The following is a 20,736-nucleotide window of genomic DNA, read 5'->3' as shown; positions in this document are numbered from 1 at the left end:
AAGGTTTTTATCTTTATTCTCATCCTCACATGTCACCACAATTTTGTACATGTGTCGTTGGGCCACAACAGTGTTCTCTGCTGAGGATTTATAACGGTGGTTCCCAGGAGATGGCATTGGTGGCAACTTCTCGTCAAACACCCGCAACTGTACTGCTGTTTCCCGCTGTGTCCGTTCTACTAAAAGTGCAGCTTTGAGTACAGTTCCATAAGTTCAGATGGGATGAGAGCTCTCAAAGTTCTGAGAAATTCTGACACCAAGGATTCCAAACTCAGACACCACTTTGAAGCAAGACTGGGTTACCAGTTGGAAAGAGGCCATGGATTCCAGGGCTGGGAGCCTCAGTGATCCTGTCACACCAGAAGGGCCAAAGTCCAAATTGGCCTGTAGCTCTAGACACTTGCTCACCACAGCTTTTACTTCACAGTCTTTTCTTTTGCTTTCTTCTGCTTCTTCTGTTCCTCGTATTCAAGTATTTTCTTTTGGAAATAGCCTGTGAGTTCAAACAGGTGTTAGTTAGGCAAACTGATGAGCTCAGGAGTAAGCACTCTCAACAGGCCTGAAGCCTGATTTCTGGAATTACATGTCTACAATCCTAGCTATTGGGAAACGGAGGCTACATAATAAGACTGACTCAAAAAACAGAAAGACCCCACATTCTCCCCTACCCATAAGCTGCCAGGATCTCTAGGCCCTCACCACATTCAGTCTGACCCAAAGGGGAATCTACAAATAGTAGTTAGCTCCAGTATAAAACGAAAGAGGGCCCAGGCTGCTCAGTGATGAACAGACTTCTCTGTATAAACTACCTGCCCCTGGAGCAGTTCCTCTGGTTACTTCTATTGAGCCCCACTGTTCTGCCTGCCACTGAAGAGACGCCTCTGTCTGTTTTGTTTTCTGAGACAGGGTTTCTCTGTAGGTTTGGAGTTTTCCTGGCACTCACTTGAACTCAACAGAGATCCACCTATCTCTGTCTCACAACTGCTGGGATTAAAGGTGTGTGCCAATAAAGATACTCCTCTTTAGGGAGACACTTGTAGAGAAGTTGGTGTAGCTGTGTATACCTGCAGGAGGGTTCCTGCTCTTCTCTGCTTCCTGGATGAATAGGGAAAAGAGCTGTGTCTTCACAAACTTCTTCACAAATCGGCGCTTGGTTTTGGAGGCGATGGCTTTACAGAAGGATCGTTCTTGGAAGTGGCCTTGCCCACTGGCCTCCCGTTTGATATAGGATGCATAGTGGCCCACAGTCTTGACAAAGAACTGCACAAAAGGGCCTGAAACATGCTCATTGATTTGTTCTGAAGCTGCAGGAGACAGAAAGGCCCATTATAGAGCAATAGAAGATTAAATTACCCAAATTCACCTCTTATTATGGTTTCTATTGTTGGCCAGAAGTTCCCAGAGGAAGCAACTGAGTAAATGATTGAAAAGGAAGCCTGAGATGTGAGTGACTCACAGCTACAATACCAACTTTCATAAGTCTGGGACAGGAGGATTGCCATAAGTTTGAGACCATGTCTCACAAGACAAAAAAGAAATGAAACTAGGAACTGGGTATAGATTCTCTGCCATTCCTTATGAAAAGAAGCAAAGTTTCGTATTCAAAGTCTAGTCCCCTGACACAAGCTAGTAAACGGGTTTATTTTAGTAGACAAATTGGGAATAATTCCCTCAAGCTCCCTGGGAAAGCCTAAAGTAAAAGAAGAGCCGAGAACTTACTCTTTAACTCATTTATCCCCTGACCAAGGGAGCCCAAGATGTCATCCTGAAGTTTTGGTGGTAGGATATCTTTTTCATCACCAACCTAGAAAGGAACAGGGCTAGGTCAATGTCAAGGATTCTGGTCAGGATATCAGGAAGGGGTCCAGGAGAATCTGAGGAGTGCTCTGAGTTCTTGCCCTACTCCACCCCAAACCACAGCTCCACAGAGAGGAACAGAAGTCATTTCCTTGCCTCCCGTTTGAAGTCAAGCATGAGCAAGGGATACCCACAAGTGTATATTGCTTGTTCAAAAGACACTGTGGCATATTGCCTCAGTCAGTAAGGCATCTGGGTCCTTGCCTGTGGCCTCATGAGGGGAAGATAGCACAAGTTCTTTCTCAAAGTGTCTGTTGATCAGTGGGACATCATGAAACTCAAAAGATTTTGGTGGCAAGTCTGTGCCAGCAGGTGCCATCAACACAAACACTTACCGACAATAAGAAGGTTCCTTCACAAAGATTCACCAACAGGACCTGAAGTAAACACAGAATGGCTTTATCTCTTCACAAACCTCAACTATCAACTCCCTTTCTTCCCATAACTATAGCAGCAACATCAGCATTTGTAATTCTCATTTCCTGCCTGGCATTCTCATTCCTTTGTGTGTGTCTAGAAATCTAATTCCCCAGGTAGGAAACTGTTTATAGGAACTGCTTTCTTAATGCAGAGCATGTGCATGGCACACACACACACACAATAATCATTTTGCATATTTGCATATTTTATTTAATTCTAGCAGTAGTTCTGTGAAGCCAGTGCTATCTCATTTTGTAGATGAGATAAACCTAAATAAGTTCATGTCTGAACCAAAGGAACTCCAAATGCCAACAGGCAGTTCAAATATCCAGACACAAGTTCAACCTGACCTATAAGAGGATTTCTGGTGGTTAGGTATAAGCCAGCATTCTTTAGGAAATAATGAAACTCATTCCCACCTCCCAAAAGGAGTCATTTCCCTTACCTCTGAGAAACGATTCCCCTAGCTACTCATCCATAATCCAGCTATTCTCTGTTCTCTCTCTCTCTCTCTCTCTCTCTCTCTCTCTCTCTCTCTCTCTCTCTCTCTCTCTCTCTGCCCCCTCTCTCTCTCCTCTCTCTCTCACCCCTCTCTCTCCTTTCTCTCTCCCTCCCTCCCTCCTCTCCTCTCCTTTCCTGTGTCTGTCTCTCACTGTTCTCTCTCACTATGCTCTACTCTACTCTCCATCTCTTGCCATCTCCTTCCCTCCACTATTCTCTCCTGCTCCCTAGCCCTGCCCACGTTCTATGTGCTGACACCGTTCTGTCTACTTTCTGTCTCTGCTCTGGAGTCTTCCCGATGCCTCTCGCAGTTCTCTTGTATCTGCAGTAAAAGTATTGACCACAGTATGGAGCAGCGATGTCAGCAGTTTCTTCAGTGTGCCTCCTCGCCTACAGGTCCCAGAGGTCATGGTGCTGAGACCTAAATTGTGGTCTTTGAGCTCACATTCCTCTTCTCACCCACCCTCCTCCAGCATCTTGTCCGCCGGTGCACTCAACACAGAGGACTGGACAGAGGCAGCCATGTTTTGATCTTTCCACATTTGCACTCTTGGGTGTAACTGCCTAGAGTTCTTAGAAGCTCCCGCAGACTGGCTGGAAGTGGAGGTCAGTGGTAGAGCGCATGTTTAGCATACTGTTGGACTGGATTCAGTTCATTAAAAGCTCAATAACAGCCTTGAGCCTTCCAGCAGGAAACTCAGCAAGGGAAGGACATGAGCCCAGGGTCAACAGGAAGAAGAAAGGAAAATAAGCAAAGGGGGCCAATGCATGTACTGGCTACATATGAGACAAGCAAAGCCTGAAAAATCCTACCATTTAGAGCACAACATGAAACAGTCATGCCGCTGATTCCTTAGAGTATGGTTAGGTAACTGGACCACTTCTAATCTTCAAATTAAAATATTTTAAATGATCACATTTTGACACCTGAAAACTCATGGACTCTGACATTATCCTTGGTTTTGCTTTGAGATAGGATCTTATGTAGTCTAGGGTGGTCTTGAACTCTGATCCTCTTACTTTCACTTCCTACTAGCAAGAAACAGCACAACCAACCTGTACTATATTTAAAAGTAACATTCAAAAACAGCAACAATGACAGTATCAAACTGCTACCATTAGACAGGGATTTGATGACCAATGAACAATAGTTCTCCAGATCCTGTGCTGGCATTTAAGAACGATTTTGGGCCCTATGTTCAGTTTCCTACCTGGGTCTTGACAATAGAATGAAGGATCCCTATGTGTTCCCTACTTTCAAATATAAGGAAAGAGAAACTGGAAAATTTGCCAAAGCACAGCCTGCACTGTAATTACCCATCATCAGAGGAGAAACCCTGAACTAGTCCAGGCCTGAAACAACATGTATAAATAAAGCTTGAATCCTTCATACAAGGAAAGCTGTTCATCTGGGAATGGAGAGAAGGGTAGGCATGAATATCTTTTTTGAGGTTGTTCCCAGAAATCTTTTCAGTATTTCATACTGTCTGTGGAATAATTCCTTTCAGAGAGCTTCTGTGGAGAATCAGAGAAACTTGCACCATGCCCAAAGAGCACTCGTACATGCACCCCATATGATTTCCTCCCTTATCCTTCTTGCCCATTTTTTGAGAGCAGCTGCAAAGGGATAAATTAAGCAAAAGCTCTTGACTAGCAAGATCCAGAGCTCTACTGGCCTTCGTTTGTCTTCCTGCCTGACTGTCGGGAGGAGCCTCAGTTTCAGGGGAGGGAAGTTACGTAACTTCTGGGGTTGAGACATTTTAGGTTTTATTGCTAAAGTGGGGCTGATACCCTGCTCCAGTTACTCATAAGGCTAAGGGTTGTTCACAGGGCATGTGTACTCAGCACAAGAGCTGGAGAAACAAAAGGCAAGAGCCTACTTCTCTCCCTCCCAGGAGTACCTTCTAAAGCAGGGCTTTGGCCTTTCTTTGAGTTCCACTGCCGCCCCATCCGCGCAGCAGACTTGCTGGATTCACCAACCTCTTATGCAAAGGGGAAATTCTTCCACTAGTACTACCTTTGAGCCTCTTTAGTCCTTGCATCAGGATGCTTCCAAAGGTAACTCTGCCTCTGCACAGTGAGTTAATGGTTAATCGGGGCTGACCTTCCCAAGCAGTCCTGTATCCAGCTATAGCGATGATACTACAGTCCTTAGATCAAAGCACATGTTTCATGTTGTTGTTTGTCCGCCTTTGGGGGTAGATGCATGTGATTATCTTACTTTTGTCCACTTACACAGTTGAACCCTCTTCTGTGTCAGGGTCATTACCAAGAAGCAAAGTGCAACAAACTCAAAGCGGATTTGAATCTATATCATCATTACCCTGCTGAGCTCTGGGCTACTCATAAAGATGGTACTTGTTGCACATCTCTTCATTGTCAAGACTTAACAGTTTACAAAAGGGCTTGTTTCCAAGGAACTTGAATTCCAGTGGGGGTGTGTTTTGCACAAGCCAGCTGTGATCATTCATTTAACTGAGAGATCACTCACGTGACGGCTCAATATGGAGAATGAGCTAATAGGATAGTCCCATGAGCTCAGAATAAGCAACATCTTGCTTCCTAAATCCCAAAAGGAGTCACTCGAAAGAAGAGAACCAACATTCACTGGACATGGGCTGTGTAGTAGGTGGCAGGCTAGTAGCAGAGCTATGTCATGTCCCTCAGTCTCTAGCAACTGAAGACAGTCATCGCCATTTTGCTGATAAATTCAGGTTTAAAGGGGTTAAGTAATAGGTCCCAAATCACACAGCTGTTGGCAGCAGACTTTGGATACAAATCAAAGCCTGCCCGGCTATAAACCATGCACTCTCTTCGATGCAGCTTACCTCTTCCATGGGACTGTCCATAACCTCCTGTAGGAAGCGCATCTGTACCCCAACCATGAAGGGGGTGGGGCAGCAGACAGTGGCCAGAAGGCTCTCAGGGACCACAGGGATGTATGTGTGTGCCCAACTAAAGGGGTAGAGCAGAGCAGCTGCAGCATGGATACACTGAGACAGGGTACTGGAACACAGAAGAAAGAATGGGTCAGCAAAGCCTCTCTGTTTCTATGCACTGGCTCAGAGCCCCACACCTACAGAAGCTACTGGAAATGTTCCTATGCTGAGTAAAAAAAAAAAAAAAAAAAAAAAAAAAAAAAAAAAAAAAAAAAAAAAAAATTCAAGTCTGGAAGCCATGGTGATCATAGAGCTTGTAGCTACTTGTTGCTAAGAGAAGAAGGGTAGAAATCAGAAGAGGCGAGGCCCTACTACCAGGGCGGGGCTCCCTTTAATCTCTGTTCCCAGCTAGTTCTTCCAAGTCATTACTGGCTAAAAATAAGAGCGGCTCAGAAGACATGTCTTCATTTAAGCAGGATATGAGTGAGCCTCTACTCTGCAATGGACAGGGATAACTAGAAGAATAACACTTGCCCTTCTTTGAAGAACTCACGGCACAGTGAAGAAATAAGCCAGCTGACACCAGGCTTTGGTGAAGAGGCAGAAGTATCATCCACAGCCATGTACCCCTAAGGCTCCCTGTAGCCGTCTGAGGTTACCGAAAGCTATCAGGTTGGTGCCTGAGTTAGTTTGGGAAATTCCTGGGTTCCAGGAACCACTACTCAGAAATTCCGGAAAGTCCCACAGAGGTGACTCTTGGAGACTTTGCTACAAGGATTCCTAATGGCCTGACTATCCAAGTCACAGCTCGACCTCCTTCCTTGCCCCCACGACACACAGCCCATCTCTGGCTTCCCCATTCTCCACTAGCTCTTACAACTTTTCATTTCTCCAGCCAAATCGCCCCACGTCTAGGGCCAATAAAAACACAGATGTGGAAACCTTGGTATGACTTCCTGAGTTTGAAAGACCAAGTCTCCGAGTGCCTAGCTAAAAAATACTTGGCGAACTGGAAGTCCCCTCCCTGCACCAGCCTCCAGTTACTGAAAATTCCATGTGGAAAGAAAGTAGGAAGTGTTAATATTTCCTGGAGAAAGTTCATTCTTGAGAGGTAAATATGCAGCCTTCACACCCCAAACACTGATCAATAGAGAAAGAACTTAGTTGGAGCCTGAGCCCCAGTTGCCACAGAAACTTCTTCCACACTGGACTGGAGCAGCAGAGCCTCACCTGAAACAAACATCGTGACCCTTTTGGCAAGAATCAGCCTATGATATTTTCCTTTTTGGCTATTATTGACGTTACTATCTTCAGCACACAGAACCCCTGATACCTGCCAAACTTCCTTCCTTCTTGAACTCATGACATCCCTCGATCCTCTCTAGTGCCCTCAACTTCCTTTCCTTCTTCCCCAAAGGGTAGTACCAGGCTTCAGAGCAAAATTATTGCTTCTTGCTGTGATGACACACACCTTGAATCCCAGCACTCAGTAGGTAGAGACAGGCAGATCTCTGTAAGTTCCAAGACAGCTAGGGCGACATACTCAATCCTTACTCTTTTTTTTTTAATCAGTTTTTTTTTCCCTTCTGCCTGACCCAGGTGTTCCTACATCCTTTTCAGATTGAATCCTCTCAAAGGTGGTAGCCAGCACCTGGTAGCTTCCTGCTTCTACATACAGGTTTATACTCAACTGTGAGCTGAGAGCAGCAGGGTGTCCTCACCCATCAGCCCCTGCTGGTGTCCTGGGTGTCCACCACTGTGCACCATCACCTTTAATCCTCATCACCACCATATAGAGCAAATCCGATCAGCTTCATCCTACAGATAAGCAGATCTTGACTTCAAGAAGTAAGAAGCTGACCTAAGCAGAACTATAGTTAAAAGTGGAAGAACGAGATTCGAAAGTCATTCTGCTGGTTTCAATACCTATGCTTAAAGCCAACACATAACCCCTCATCTCCTTCAGAGCAAACACAGAGTCTTCTTGCTATCTCCCCCATGCCTGGCATCTGGCAAACAGCTGACACGCAATAAATATTTGTTCAGTGAGTTCATAAAAATGTGTAGATGAGCTTATCCTCCATGCCATTATACAGCTTCCTGTCCTCTTCTCCACCCACTTCCCTCCCTCAGCCTGGCCTTGCATAAATGCAGAATCATGTCTGCATTCACCGTAGCTGGCCCCACCTGTACCGCACCAGAAAACACTCCATGTCCTTCTTAGATTAGAGTCAGGCGGCAATCAAGTTTGGAAATGGCCAGACAAGTTGCACTACCTGTTTCTCTAGGCCTAACATGCAGATCCAGGAACTCAAAGCTGGAAGGTGCACACATGGGCTCTATAATCAGACGGCCTTTAAGAAGCCCCAGTAATGTCCCTTGGATCAGGGGTGCAGATTAGTGTGGCCAGCCAGCGGCTGAGCTTACCTGAGACCTTCTGCCAGGAAGATGATTTTTCTTTCCAGGACTGCAGAGGCAAAGATCTGAATAATCTGCTCACACTGCAGACAGTTCAACAGAGCACTAAAGTCCACATGCTCTAGGTGGGAGTCCAGGGGTCGTGTCAGGGAGATGAACTGTGGAGCAACCAGAGAGAGGCTTCAGCAATACACAGCCACAGACCTAACCCAAGCCTATCCCATTCCTCCTACAGGACAGATCTGATCCTGGCTCACCCACCAGTGCCTTCCTTCTGCCCTGGGGACAGCTAGGTGGAATCTTTAGTATGGCCCATGAGGTCTAGCCTGGGATACATGCCAATCTCCACATGTCTCACCATGTGCATGGCCCATGAGGTCCAGCCTGGGACACATGCCCATCTCCACATGCCTCATCATCTACATGTTCTGGGGCAGAGCTCCTCTCCTGCCTAAGCCTGGCATGGGTTAGGCCTCCCATATATTGATCTCCTTACTTCATTCTTATCCTCAAGCCCCAGGTACCCACCTTGGTCATCTTAAGACCTCCTCACCCTTTTCTCATACTACACACTGCTTTTTCTTTCAGTGTGATTGCCTAATCTTCCTCTGGTTCTCTTGGTTCTCATGTTCTCTGGTGTGTGTGTGTGTGTGTGTGTGTGTGTGTGTGTGTACACCATTTACTCATTTACACACCGACAGATGTGCCTTCTCCATGAGACTTTTAGCTCCACGAGGTCAGGAGCCTCATTCTTTTTACTCAGCACCCAGAAAATGCGCATCTTGGCACAGAGTACCTCAGTACCCCTTCAATACTTATTCTTCCAGTAACTGAAAATTCCTAGCGACTCTCCGATTCTCCTGTGGGGATGACCAGGTTCAGAGGTACACGTGGAATTTCCGTAGTCCCCGAGATCCTGACTGGAATTCCACTTGGGCCTCTAGTTCTTTAGTGACTCGGAACAACTGTACCTCATGACATGGGTGTGGACGTAGGGGTGGGGATGAGTGATAAGAAGCAGAACAGACGGAGACTGTAAGGTAGAGATACAGGGTACACACATGGAGAGAATAGGGGCAAGGTGTAAGCGCAGCTGGGAGTTTGGAGACTAGGGACAAACTAAGCCCCATATGTGGTCACAGACAAAACTCAGTAGGCTGGACAGTAAGTAACTGCTGGTCGACATCAGGTTAGAAGGTGCAGCACATTGGGGTGACATTTTTAGCTCTGCCAAAAATCATAACGCCAGGCTCAGCTTCCCTGTGCGTTAGCCTGGTGAATGAAAGAGGAGCGGTGGGCAGTCCCTCAGATGTCCACCCTCTCCAGCCAGTCGCGCACTTGTTAGCCTACCTCAGTGCCTGAGTCAGGGATGAAACTCTTAAGGGTGACAGTCTTTCCTGGTGCGGGGAAGGCTGCCTCTCGGAGACCTTGCATGAATGGGTAGATGACAGCCATGGAGATCTGATGCCTCTTTTCTACTTCATCTAGTATCTGCAGGGAAAAGACCACAGGAAACAAGGCTTAAAGGGATTCTACTGAATGTCCCAAGGCTCTCACACTGCTCCTGCTTATACTCTGGTATTTTCTAGGCCCCTCCACCAATTGGCTTTCATCTCGTGGACAAAACCTACGCCCCCCCTCCACCCCAAGATCTCTTTTGATTGTCTTTCATATTCTTTTCTTCTCCTAGCACCAACATGAAAGTACCAAGCCTAGCAAGTCATCTTCCATGTTAGCACTGGCTGGAGTAGCAGTCTAGAAGCCCAACCTTCTGGGCCTCACTGTCCCATTTCCTCTGGACTGTCATCTGGGTGAAACTGCCACCAACCTTCAGTGTGATTCACAGAAGTAAGATCCACCCAAGCAGAATACCATTGAGTTCCTCTACCACAACCAGAGTCGTTCTGGCCACCAAGACAGTCCATGGACAGGATCGACTCTGCCTTGATTCTGTCCGCAGCAACACAAGTCCTTAATTTCTCTTCCAGCTTCATCAAAGTCAGGGTAAACCTCGGGATCCTCACTGTGTTTTTCGTGGTACCCTTCTTTTTAATGAAGGATTTTCTCATGTTATACCTCATCTGAGCCTCATACCAACCAGGAAGACAGAAGAACAGACAACAGTTCTCTCTGCAGGGGAAACCATCTTCTAGATTTCTTTAAATAGGGTTAAGCTCAGGTCCCTCCTGTCTCAGTTTTACCCAATATTCTTGATACGGGCTGGGCTATCAGGAAGACATTCTACTAAGGGCTCAAGTTGCAAGGCAAGCAGCCAGGCAGAGCCAGAAAGCCGAACAGGCCTGCCTAACAGGCTCCAAGGAATCTTGTCCTAGCCTTACCTTGGAGAACAGGCCAAAGCAACCGATACAACTGATGATGCAGTAGACTTTGGGAAGGCGAGGGCCAGGACCGGCAGGCTGCGGAGGAGCAAGAGTTTCCTTCAGGGCTACAGTTTCCACACGGGTTTTCCCCACATGAAACTGATGGGGCAAAAGGTGGAATGCTGTGGATGGGGGTCAGCGGCTAGATGGAGAAGAGCCTGGGCAGAGGTTCTCTTCAGGGAACAGACCCAGGGTCAGAATAGTCACCAAAGTCAAAAGATGGTGATGGCTCTTTCCAAAGCCACATTGCGCAACCAGCCTACGTGTCTCTCAACAAATGAAAAGGTAACAACAATGTGTCATATAAACGACGTGGGGTATTAGTCATAGAATTAAGAAAAATGAAATTACGACTTTTTTGAGGAAAATGCATGTAGCCTGGCAATTGTTCTCTGAAGCAGAAGAAATCAGGCACAGAGAGACAAATGCATGTTTTCTATTTCATATGCAAGATTTGGATTTTAGGGGAAAAGGCATAAATAAAAGACATGAGGAGCTACAGATGTATCTCAAGTGGTTAAGAGCACACAGTGCTCCAGAACATCCAAATTCAATGTCCAGCACTGACAGCGGATGGCTCACAGACACCTTTGACTCCAGCTCAGGGGATGCCCCCTCATCTTCTGGCCTCATAAGACACCCATACACATTGATGCATACCTCACACACACAGACATGTACATATGCACACATCCCACATAGGCACACACATATGCACACACATATGTGTGTGTGTTTAAATATATATATATATATATATATATATATATATATTCTTTTAAAAGAGAGAGAGAAAGAGAAAGAGAAAGAGAAAGACAGGAGAGACAAAGAGACAGATCAGTGATTAAGAGCGTTTGGTACTCTTGCAGATGACCTAGGTTTGGTTCCGAGCCACATGGTAGCTCACAACCATTTGTAACTCCAGAGGACCTAGCTCCCTCTTCAGCCCTCCATGAGCATCAGGCAAGCACACAGTGCACTTATATGCATCCAGTCAAACACTCATATACTTAAAAATAAAGAAAAAGGATGAAGATCATAAAATTAGAAATGTGATTATTTGGGAAGAGCAAGAAAACTGGTGTGATGGCCGTAGCAAATATGTATAATTCAAGTACATGGATTATACATAAGAAAATACCATGATATCTATTCTTTTATATACAATGGGTATACACTAATAAGAGAAGAGAAGGAAGAAAAGGAGGAAGAAGGTGTGAGTGGCAGCCTTTGGGGGCCAGAAACCCAAAGGTAAACACTACTGGCTCATGACTAACATGAGCTTAAGGTCAGTGAGAACAAAAACTAGTGTGTCTTAGCCATGAGGAAATGTCTAGAGAGGAAAGCATCGGAAAGATATCTAGTGAATCCTTGCTCTGAAAGCCAAGAATTAAACCTTGTTCAAATCTCAGACTGTCAGGGAGGCTCCAGGGAACAAGGCAAGCAGGCCTGAGTAGGAAAGACTATAAGAGGGTTCAGCTGGAGCGTCTCACTGAGCCAGGAGAGCACAGACCACAGCCTAGTGGCAGGGGAGGGGAGGGACAGTGTGTCCTTGTTCTTGTGGGGTTACTAACATGGCAGCATGTGCAGAGATGTACTCTCCCTAGAACCACCACTGCCACTGCGCCTGAGCCTTTGTAGCTGAGGCTTTGGAGCTAAACAGTCTGCAGAGAGGAAGGAGCGGTTCTGAGGTTCTGAATAGCACCGACCAGGAGGCGCCTGCAGTATCCAATCTTCCTGCTTCCGTCCACGTTCGTCAGGACAAATGAGAAGGTCTCCCTAAGAGAGAGCAAACCAATGTTGTGCATTTGCTCACGAGATTTCTAACACAAGATTAAAGTCAGCATCCGAGAAGTGAGGAAGAGGACCAAGGGGCGTTGCTGATTAATCACGAGGATAATCACCACAGTCACTTATTATGCACTCAGTGGTGACAAGCCCCAATGCATCACCTCATTTGAGACTCAAATAACCTTTCTGAAGGAGGTTCAATGAGTATTGCCACTTTAAAGATGAAGCAAACAAGACTCAGAGAAGGTATTTTTTATCTAAAATTTGAAGTCACCGTGGACTTCCAGTGTTCATGATGTAAGAAGCTTCTTAATATTGTCTTGTTAGAGTCCAAAGACTTTCTTTCTTGTCTACCTTCTGCCACTGGCAGAGTCAAAAATAAAAGGTGACTATTTCTTGAAGGGCAGGTTAGAGGCTCTCAAGCATCTTTGGATAGAGGTCAAGTCACAGCTAAGATCTTTGGCCTAAAGGACCCTAGGCAAAAATTTCCGTGCTAAAAACTCAGCACACTCCCAGTGAGGGGAGCACAAAGGCCACACATTTGACTTCCCATCCATATCTGATACCCTTGTCCCCAGGCTGAGTGGTTACCTGGGATAGTCTGTGAGGGGTGCCCACTCATTCCCATCAGGGAAGCAGAATAAAGGAATGGCTTTGAGCAGCCGTTCTTCCTCCTCCTGTTGACCCCGGAGCAGGTTCTCCCTCTGTAAGGAAAAGGCAAGGAAATTTAGGCAGAGAGGCAGGGGTCAGAAGGCTATTAGCCTTCTTTCCTGTTAGTAAGGAGTACAAAGGTGCCTTTGACATAGTCTGCATTCTAGTTCTAGCTGGCATGACCCCTAAGAGAGACTTTGTTCTAGGCCACAACATCAATATAACCTGGGATTAGAATTCACTATCCTGAGGATTTTTACATATTCAAACAGGAGGTTAGACAGGTCATCTGAACCCTGAGAGGATGACATCAGAGAGATACCATGTCAAAGAAAAGAAGCAACCTCTCCAGAGCTGTTAACAAGAGGGGCCGAAGAGAATGCTACACTGCGCCTCACCCAGTGCATCACCACACATGGGGGCTCTAACGCTCTGGGAGTCTGATCTTAGCCTGTGTTTGCGTCTTGGGTCCGCTTGATTCTCCACCACACAGCAGGAAGGGCATGCCTCCTTAGGCTTTCCAGCTGAAGCCGAGCTTTTCTGTCGGAAAAGGTGACTGAGGTGGAATTTGGAAAAATGAGGCGGTTCCCAAAGGGGTGAGAGCACGGGGCTCATTTCCCTGCTCCAGAAGTTTAGTCAGTTCGTCCCTGCAGTCAGACCTAGATTCTCGGGGTGATACCAGAAAGCTAGGGCTGGGCCACAAAGGAAATGAGAGCAGTGAGCTCAGAGCTCCAGACCTGGCAGGGTGGTAAGGAGCAGAACTCCACCACGTTTTAAACACACTTCTGTTTCCCCACCTCTGTCCTCAGGCCCCAGCTCTCCTCCGTCCTTACCTTGGGAAACTGGTAGGTGATCGTGGGTTCATAGTCCTCCCCTGAGCGCTTTTTCTTTAAAGAAACAACAAGAAGATATTCAAAGAAGTGCTGGCCTCCGGCAAAGTTAGACAGGGAATGTTCCTGGGTCCTTTCTGGTTCTGTGGCAGCTTCCCCGGTATTGTTCTGGGAAGGTCCTAAAACGGAAATGCAAGGCCCCCCTGAGTATTACATTCCTCCATTCTGTACGGTGTGTGAGAACCTGGGCAACCTACATGCCTCAAGGCCACGTTGCCAGTGCTGATACCCAAGCCTGACCAGGCACCACCAGTCACTGGGTGGGACCAGAGCCAAGTGGGCAGTTTCCACACCTGTCCTGGAAAACCTGAAACTGTGGAGTGACACGGGGAGGAAAGAAAACAGTGCTGGAGAAACTGAGGAGCCATGTTGTGTAGGTTCTTGGAAGCCTGATGACTGAAACTGTACTTCTGCCTACCGTAGAGGCTCTGGTAGGAGTTCAAGCACCCTGAGTAAATTTGTTCTGAATAATCAGATGAGCCCCTAGGGCATTTTCTCATGGCCATACCAAGAGCTGCACAGGAGACATGACTAGCCCTGCAAACTGATAAGGTAATCCTCTCGGTCCAATCACATGGGGGCCATGTGGATTTTGGCATGCAAAGGGAAAAGAAGGAGGAGCACTCCAGGAGGAAACAGCCCATAAGAGGATCACCCCAAAAGGGAAGTAGGCAATCCAGTTCTGACCTGCTCGAAGTCGTGGCAAGCGATTTCGGAGCAGCCTGAGGGTTCGGCCTACCCCTTGTCCTTCCATCGCTCTGGGCTTTGGGGGCATGGAAGTTCTTTCTCCTGCAGGCTGGCCACAGGGAGCCTGAGAAAGAGCCTTCTGCTTTGAGCTCCAATTACAGCTTTACTAAGCTGAACCATGCGCTGTCTCCCAAAGGCAGAGAGCAGTTTCCATCCTGTGTACTCCGAAGTTGAGCAAGAAGGATGTGAAAGGACCCACGATGCAGCATAACATGGGCACTGACAGAGGCAGCATCCTGGCACTATGGCTCAGCTCTTGGCTCCTCCCAGGAGCCCCAGGGTGTGGTAAGAGAAAAGGTCATGAGCAAACATCTCAAGGCAGGGCTGCTTCTGGACTAAGAGCTTTGAATTCCGGTGCCGCAGACCATGTGGTGAGTCTTTATGACCTCAGGCAGTGAGGGATGCCTGGAAAAACCAGACCATGGACTCCAGCCCCTCTGGGATCTCCGCATAGGTACTTTACATCCCATATCATTGGTTGTTCTCTCAAATTGCTTTCTCAAGTTGCTCATCAGAAACTGCAAAGACCCACCAGCCCAACTGACGAATTCTGAAACAGGCCTTCAGGATCTCAACCATGAACACTTCCTGCAACCAAGATGCCACTGCCTTGCCCTGAATCAGATAAGTAGTCTTGTCCAATTCTCGAAATAACTTCTAGCAAGAGAGCAAGTCTCTCAACAGACCCCATGGATTCCTTCCTGACGGCGAAGAACAAAGCCCACCTCTGAGAGTTCCTGATATTGATGGAGTAACTCCAAAGGTAAGCCCCTAACTCCCTGTAACATGTTCTAGTCTAAGGCAGGGAGCTTTTTCATTGGGACTATTTCAAGACTCCAGCAGATTCCCTCTTTCTCAAGGAAGCACTGACTCAGGAAATTGTCCCTAGCCTAGAGTAAGGGACTGGTTTCATCAGCAACAATGCAGATAAAGTGCATCCTCACCCCTCCCAGACTCCTGCTCATTCTTACTCCTGGTTGGGCCAGGTCAACATCCTAAACTGCAGACCCAGTGCTGTGTCTAAAGGTTGAGGAAGGGGGAAAGTAGCTATTGATAACCCAGGTTTCTCACAGAAAGTCCCGAATAAGGAAATGCATGGGATAAGAGGAAAGAGCCCTTGCCAGGAAGTTGCTTAATGGGGAGGGAGGAAGCAAAGTGATCTGGTGCCTGCCTCTGCCACTCCTGCAAAGAATTAGCAATCCTCTGGGAGGGAGTGGGTTGCTATGGTAGGAAGGCTGTCCCTCTGCTCCTAAGAGCTCTAGAACTGGGCTTTCATGGAATCAGGAAAAGTGGGGACTCGGAAGTCCAAAGTTGACTTGTTGGAGAAGCCCCAATCATTGTATTAGGATGAGAGCTGGAAGACTGCAGGACACCCCAGGCAGTCACGTATCTTTCTTGTACTCTGTATAGACATGTTACATAATCTTTACAGGGTGTCTGAAGGAACAAGCACCCGCCTGAAACAGAAGGAACTAAGTCACTTGGGTGATTTAAAATGAACAGGATCTGTAGAAGATGAGAATTACAAGCATTGCAAATCCAAGTTCAGGCCTTCTGGTGTATTACACAGTCAACCTCACATGGTGTGTGTGTGTGTGTGTGTGTGTGTGTGTGTGTGCTGGAAGGGGAGCAGTAAGCAAATGGCTTGGACAGCCAGAGTCATCTTCCCGATCATCCAGAACCTCAGGAAATAGGTCTTTTCCTAAGTCCTTGGGGCAGCAGTTTCGCGCCATTTCCTCCTGCTTTATCAGGAGAAAGGAGGGAGCAGCAAAGGCAGAAATCTTAGACCAAAGAAAAGTAACTAGATGACTTTTTGGGCTGAGGCTCAAGAGAGCCCAATAAAAGAGTGTTTTCTCCTTCTCTCTATTTCAAAAGCGGTTGCCACAGAAAAGCAGGAGAAGAACTAATATGCATCAAACTCCTGCATAATATAACGCATCTCACTTAATCCCTCATGCCCGGGAATGAATTCTTATCCTCATTTTTAATTGAGAAAGGAGCCACCCTCTAAGGAAGTCAAGAGTCTGGTTACACTAGTTCCTCCACCAGAAAGCCCCTCCCACAACCACCTGAAGGAAAGGGGACTTTGGGGAACCTTGATCCGAAAAGCTGTTGTTTGTTCTTTGGTGAGCTGTTAGCTGCTAGCAACCCAGAACCACCACAGCAGTGTTCCCTACTACTGTTTTACACACGCACGCACGCATGCACGCACTCACGCACCCACAGACAGCCTCTGAGAAACAACTGCTTGAGCCAGAAAGGGAAATCCCCCAGGAAGTAGGAGGATAGCAAGAAAGTTGAAAAAGTCACACCCATATGATCTGACAGGTGCTAAACTTGTGAACAGGCACATATAGATGGGCCTGTCTTCCTGTTCGTCAACCACAAGCCCCACCACCACCACCACCACCACTGCTACCTTTATGCTGCTGTAAGGGTCGGGTGGCAGAAGATTACCCGGGTCTAGGAAGCCCAAGAAAACCAAGCCAGAACTCTGCAGGAAAATTAAAAAAAAAAAAAAAAAAGTCACATCTCCTCCCCACATACTGCTCCAGCAATTGCAGACCCCTCCGCTGCATGGCGGAGAGAGGCACGTGCCAAAACAACCACAGCTGGAGCAGATGTGAGAGTGGCAGAAGTGAGAAAGGACAAAGAGCAGATCAGTCACAAGTCACTGCAGATCTGAGAAGGAAGTACTGACCTCAAGTACCGGGGCCTATTACGAGAGGGGTCCACCGACCACTTCACTTGCAAATACTGGAAGGAGTGAACAAATCTTTCAGGCCTCTTTTTAGAACCACAGGCTCTGAACCAACTCAGGGGTGGCAGTTCAACAATAGCACTGGCCAGCCATAAACAACAGATGTTTGTTGAATGAATGGACACATTAATGAATCCTAATTGCCCTTCTTCCAAACCCCAGGGCACCAGATATGAAGAAAGGAAACCTGACAAGATCTTGTCATTTCATCTGGTCCATCCACCCTGAACAGGGAACAGCTTCCTATCTTACCGGTCAGAACTCAAGGTCAGGGTTGAGAAAAAAGCTGGGATGATAGTACCTATTCTCTGCCTCCCTCCACCTCCCCCAAAACCCCCGTGCCTTGGCCAGTCCTAAGGTCTTGGGGAGCCAGTTTTTTGTGGCGCTGTTATCAGCAAGGACAAGCTGGCTCCCAGGAACTGAACAAACGCCAATCCAGTCCTAGGCAGCTAGCTAAGAAGGGAAGCTAAGAGTCTCCCGGAGGGCTTGGCAGCCCAAACTCTAGCCATAAAGTGGCCGCTCTACAAGCTTCCTGGATGTAAGGACACGTGGCCCACAACCCAGAGCCCTACAACCCTTGCAGGTTCCTAGTCACCCGCTCCCCCTCAACCCAACAGGTCTGTCCACTCGCTGATCTCTACCTGCTCTCTTGAATTCACCTGCCTCCTGCCCAGCCCTCCCAGATCCCGCCCAAACTGCTCCTCGATCTTGTCCCCCGGTGCCGCACTAAGTATACAGTCCTGGCGCCCAGGTCCCCACGCCCTCTTCCCCGCGCGCTGTGACCCGCACTAACCCCCGTGGCCGCGCTTCAGTCTCAGGCTGGCTCGGAGGCGGCGGCCGAGCCCATCCATGGCCCCTCCAGTGCCCGGCGCCGGCTCCCACGTCCGCACCGGCCCCGCCCCCCAATCCTTGACCTGCGCTGGGGCCCCCTGGAACTTTCACTTTCACGCGGGAGGCGCGGGGAGGAGGTGGACTGGGGCGGGCGGGGCAGCGCACCTTCCGGGCTCCTGCCCAGAGCCTGGTGCACCTGGCCTGGCCGCGCTTCCCTGGTCCTCACCCTACCCCACTGCGCGTCAAGGTCTGGGGTGACAGAGGGCGCTAGACAGCGAGTCCGGGAGGGGCGGTGCCACCACACTGCAACCCTCTGTGAAACTCCACTTTCAAAAACACAGTGATAGGTGCCTGAGGAGACCCCTACCTCCAGTGCAAGGACTGGGAGATGCACCTCCCAGTTGTTTCCAAACTAACCAGAAAAGGTGAAGACTTTTCAGACCACACTCCCTTCCAGTTAAATGTCCTTCTTTGCAAATCTTTTAGGAGCTGGCTACCTCCAGTTCTCTTCCTTTGTCATCTCTTCCTAGAGAAGGGACTGGAGAAGTAGATTAAGGTAAGGACCCTACCTTCCATTCGACCATTCGACGTTGCTCATCCACAGATCAACAAAATGAGGATACTGGGAGCCTGGTTGCCGTCTGAAGATCCGATAGTGACTGTCTAGGATTAGGAAACCTTTTGAAAACTGTTCTGTGATAACAAACGTAAAGGATTCCTATTGTCAACATTGTAACTATTCCCACTCCTCTTCAGAGGCCAATGCAGCTGCAGCCCAGCCTTTCTTTCTCTCCTCACCTCCAATGACTTCTAGATAGGCCCAGATTTAACCAGATTCCTGTGATAAACTGGGGTTTCAGTGGTACATCGTCTCTCCTTCCAGGATAGTACAGGTATCTGTAAGAGAGGGACAGGCAGAGTCAGCTTGAACTTTCTGTGTCCACCATGGTCTTTCTTACCTTGATTTCAGGAATAAACGGCAAAAGGAAATGAAGAAAAAAAAAAAGGTCTGGGATCCACAGTCCTCTTCAGTCTCTCCATGTCTTGACCCCAGGTGACTCCACATTCCTCAACTCTTTAGTTCAGAAGGAATTGGACAGCCAGCCTTGGCATTAAACAGACTACTCTGGGTAGAGGGTCTTTAAGTTGCCTTTATTCTGGGAGCAAGCAACTTGCACTTAATTATATGGTTTATTTCTGTTTCCTATCCCTCGGATCCTTGCATGAGAGAGAACATGGAAGGACATGACTGTCCCCAAATTCCTTCTCTTATGAGACCCACAGCTTATATATCTATCACAAAAGAAGGAGCTGCTCATGAAAGCCTTGTACAATTTATTGACGTTATTCTGTTTTAATTAGGCCAAACGGTGTTTTCTTTCTTTATAAACAAACGACTAAGAATATATGTGCACCAAAAAGACAAGGACAAGAGGATGAATGGGAACTGTATTTGAAGCAGCTATAATGTGGAAACAACCTCAAATGTTCATTAACAAAAAAAAATGGGCAAATCAAGGCAAAAGTATACAATTATGTCTTATGCAGCATTAAAAGCAAAAAAAGCCCCTGTTGCATGCAATATAATGCCCATACTGTGCAAATTTGATTTTTTTAGCAAGAGTTACCAGACCCAGAATAGATATGCTTCAATTTACATAAAATTCAAAACTAACCTATAGTATGGGCAGTCAGGATGATGCCTCCTTTCGGGAAAAAGTAGGAAATAATTGCTGGCTGATACCACGTGACTTCTGGGGGGATCCCACACAACCTCTGATGGGGATACCACACAACCTCTGATGGTGGGGGATAGAAACAGTTGACCAGTGCACTCCTACAGTGATCATAAAGCCACTTACTAGGTGGCTTTGCACTAAAGACTTAGGATTTTTAATTAATTAATTAACTAATTAATCTGGTTTTTTTTTTTTGGACAGGGTTTCTTTATATAGCCTTGGTTGTCCTGGAACACTGTAGACCAGGCTGGCCCCGAACTCAGAGATCTGCCTGCCTCTGTGTCCTGAGTGCTGAGATTAAAGGTATGCACCACCGCCTAACAATTTGGAAAGCTTTAATAGGCTTTCACTTAGACCAATGTCAGAAAGGTTGTTAATGGCAGTAGGAAAATGGAGGTGGAAACTGACCAAGAATGAAATTAGAAATTAGTGGAATGAGAGGAAATAAAATGTACATCTCTGGGAAGGATGAACAACAGCGGGCGGCGGGGGGGGGGGGGGGGTTCAGTGGCCTAGAATTGAAGGGATATTTGTGTTTAGCGTGGTGGATTCTATGAGAAAGACAAGAAAGCATTTGTTCTTGGCAGAGAGATAGGAAAGGGAAAAAAATAAAGGCTTGTAACTCAAGAAAGAATGAATGGAAGAAACAAAGTCTGAGAGGAAAAGAAGGTGGGTAAAACAAGCTTTAGTGGAACTTGGATTTAATTGTGTTTTATTAGGAATATGTATTATTTTATAAACATGAGTTTCATCTTGACATTTTCCAACATACACAAACTCTCATTATCTCTTGTCTCCCTCCCCATTGTAACAGCTCCCACTTTCCCCCATATATTACTGTTTCTACTTTCATGTTTCGTCTGAAGCTAG

General features: G+C 47.0%; 1 protein-coding gene across 3 annotated transcripts; it reads right to left on the bottom strand.

The window, feature by feature from the left end:
- On the bottom strand, positions 1–18,347 carry Dennd2d (DENN domain containing 2D). Of its 3 annotated transcripts, none has more exons than XM_038311038.1 (12): positions 18,090–18,347; positions 13,732–13,907; positions 12,839–12,951; positions 12,166–12,235; positions 10,415–10,492; positions 9,426–9,566; positions 8,085–8,233; positions 5,607–5,784; positions 2,193–2,234; positions 1,720–1,804; positions 1,065–1,304; positions 1–493 (listed from the first exon to the last, which is right to left on the bottom strand). In XM_038311038.1, the coding sequence occupies exons 1-12, from the start codon at positions 18,145–18,147 to the stop codon at positions 417–419; spliced, it is 1,407 nt and encodes a 468-aa protein (XP_038166966.1). In that variant the 5' UTR covers positions 18,148–18,347; the 3' UTR covers positions 1–416. The 3 variants fall into 3 exon arrangements, with proteins under 3 accessions (XP_038166966.1, XP_038166965.1, XP_038166967.1); XM_038311037.1 differs by lacking the exon at positions 18,090–18,347 and adding an exon at positions 14,476–14,757; XM_038311039.1 differs by lacking the exons at positions 10,415–10,492; positions 18,090–18,347 and adding an exon at positions 14,476–14,758.
- Positions 18,348–20,736: the final 2,389 nt, after the last annotated feature.

This window comes from Arvicola amphibius, chromosome 14 (assembly GCF_903992535.2).
Source record: "Arvicola amphibius chromosome 14, mArvAmp1.2, whole genome shotgun sequence".
In the NCBI taxonomy this organism is placed as follows: domain Eukaryota; kingdom Metazoa; phylum Chordata; class Mammalia; order Rodentia; family Cricetidae; genus Arvicola; species Arvicola amphibius.
Note: the sequence above shows the minus strand (reverse complement) of the source record. Positions and strands in the feature narration are given on the sequence as shown.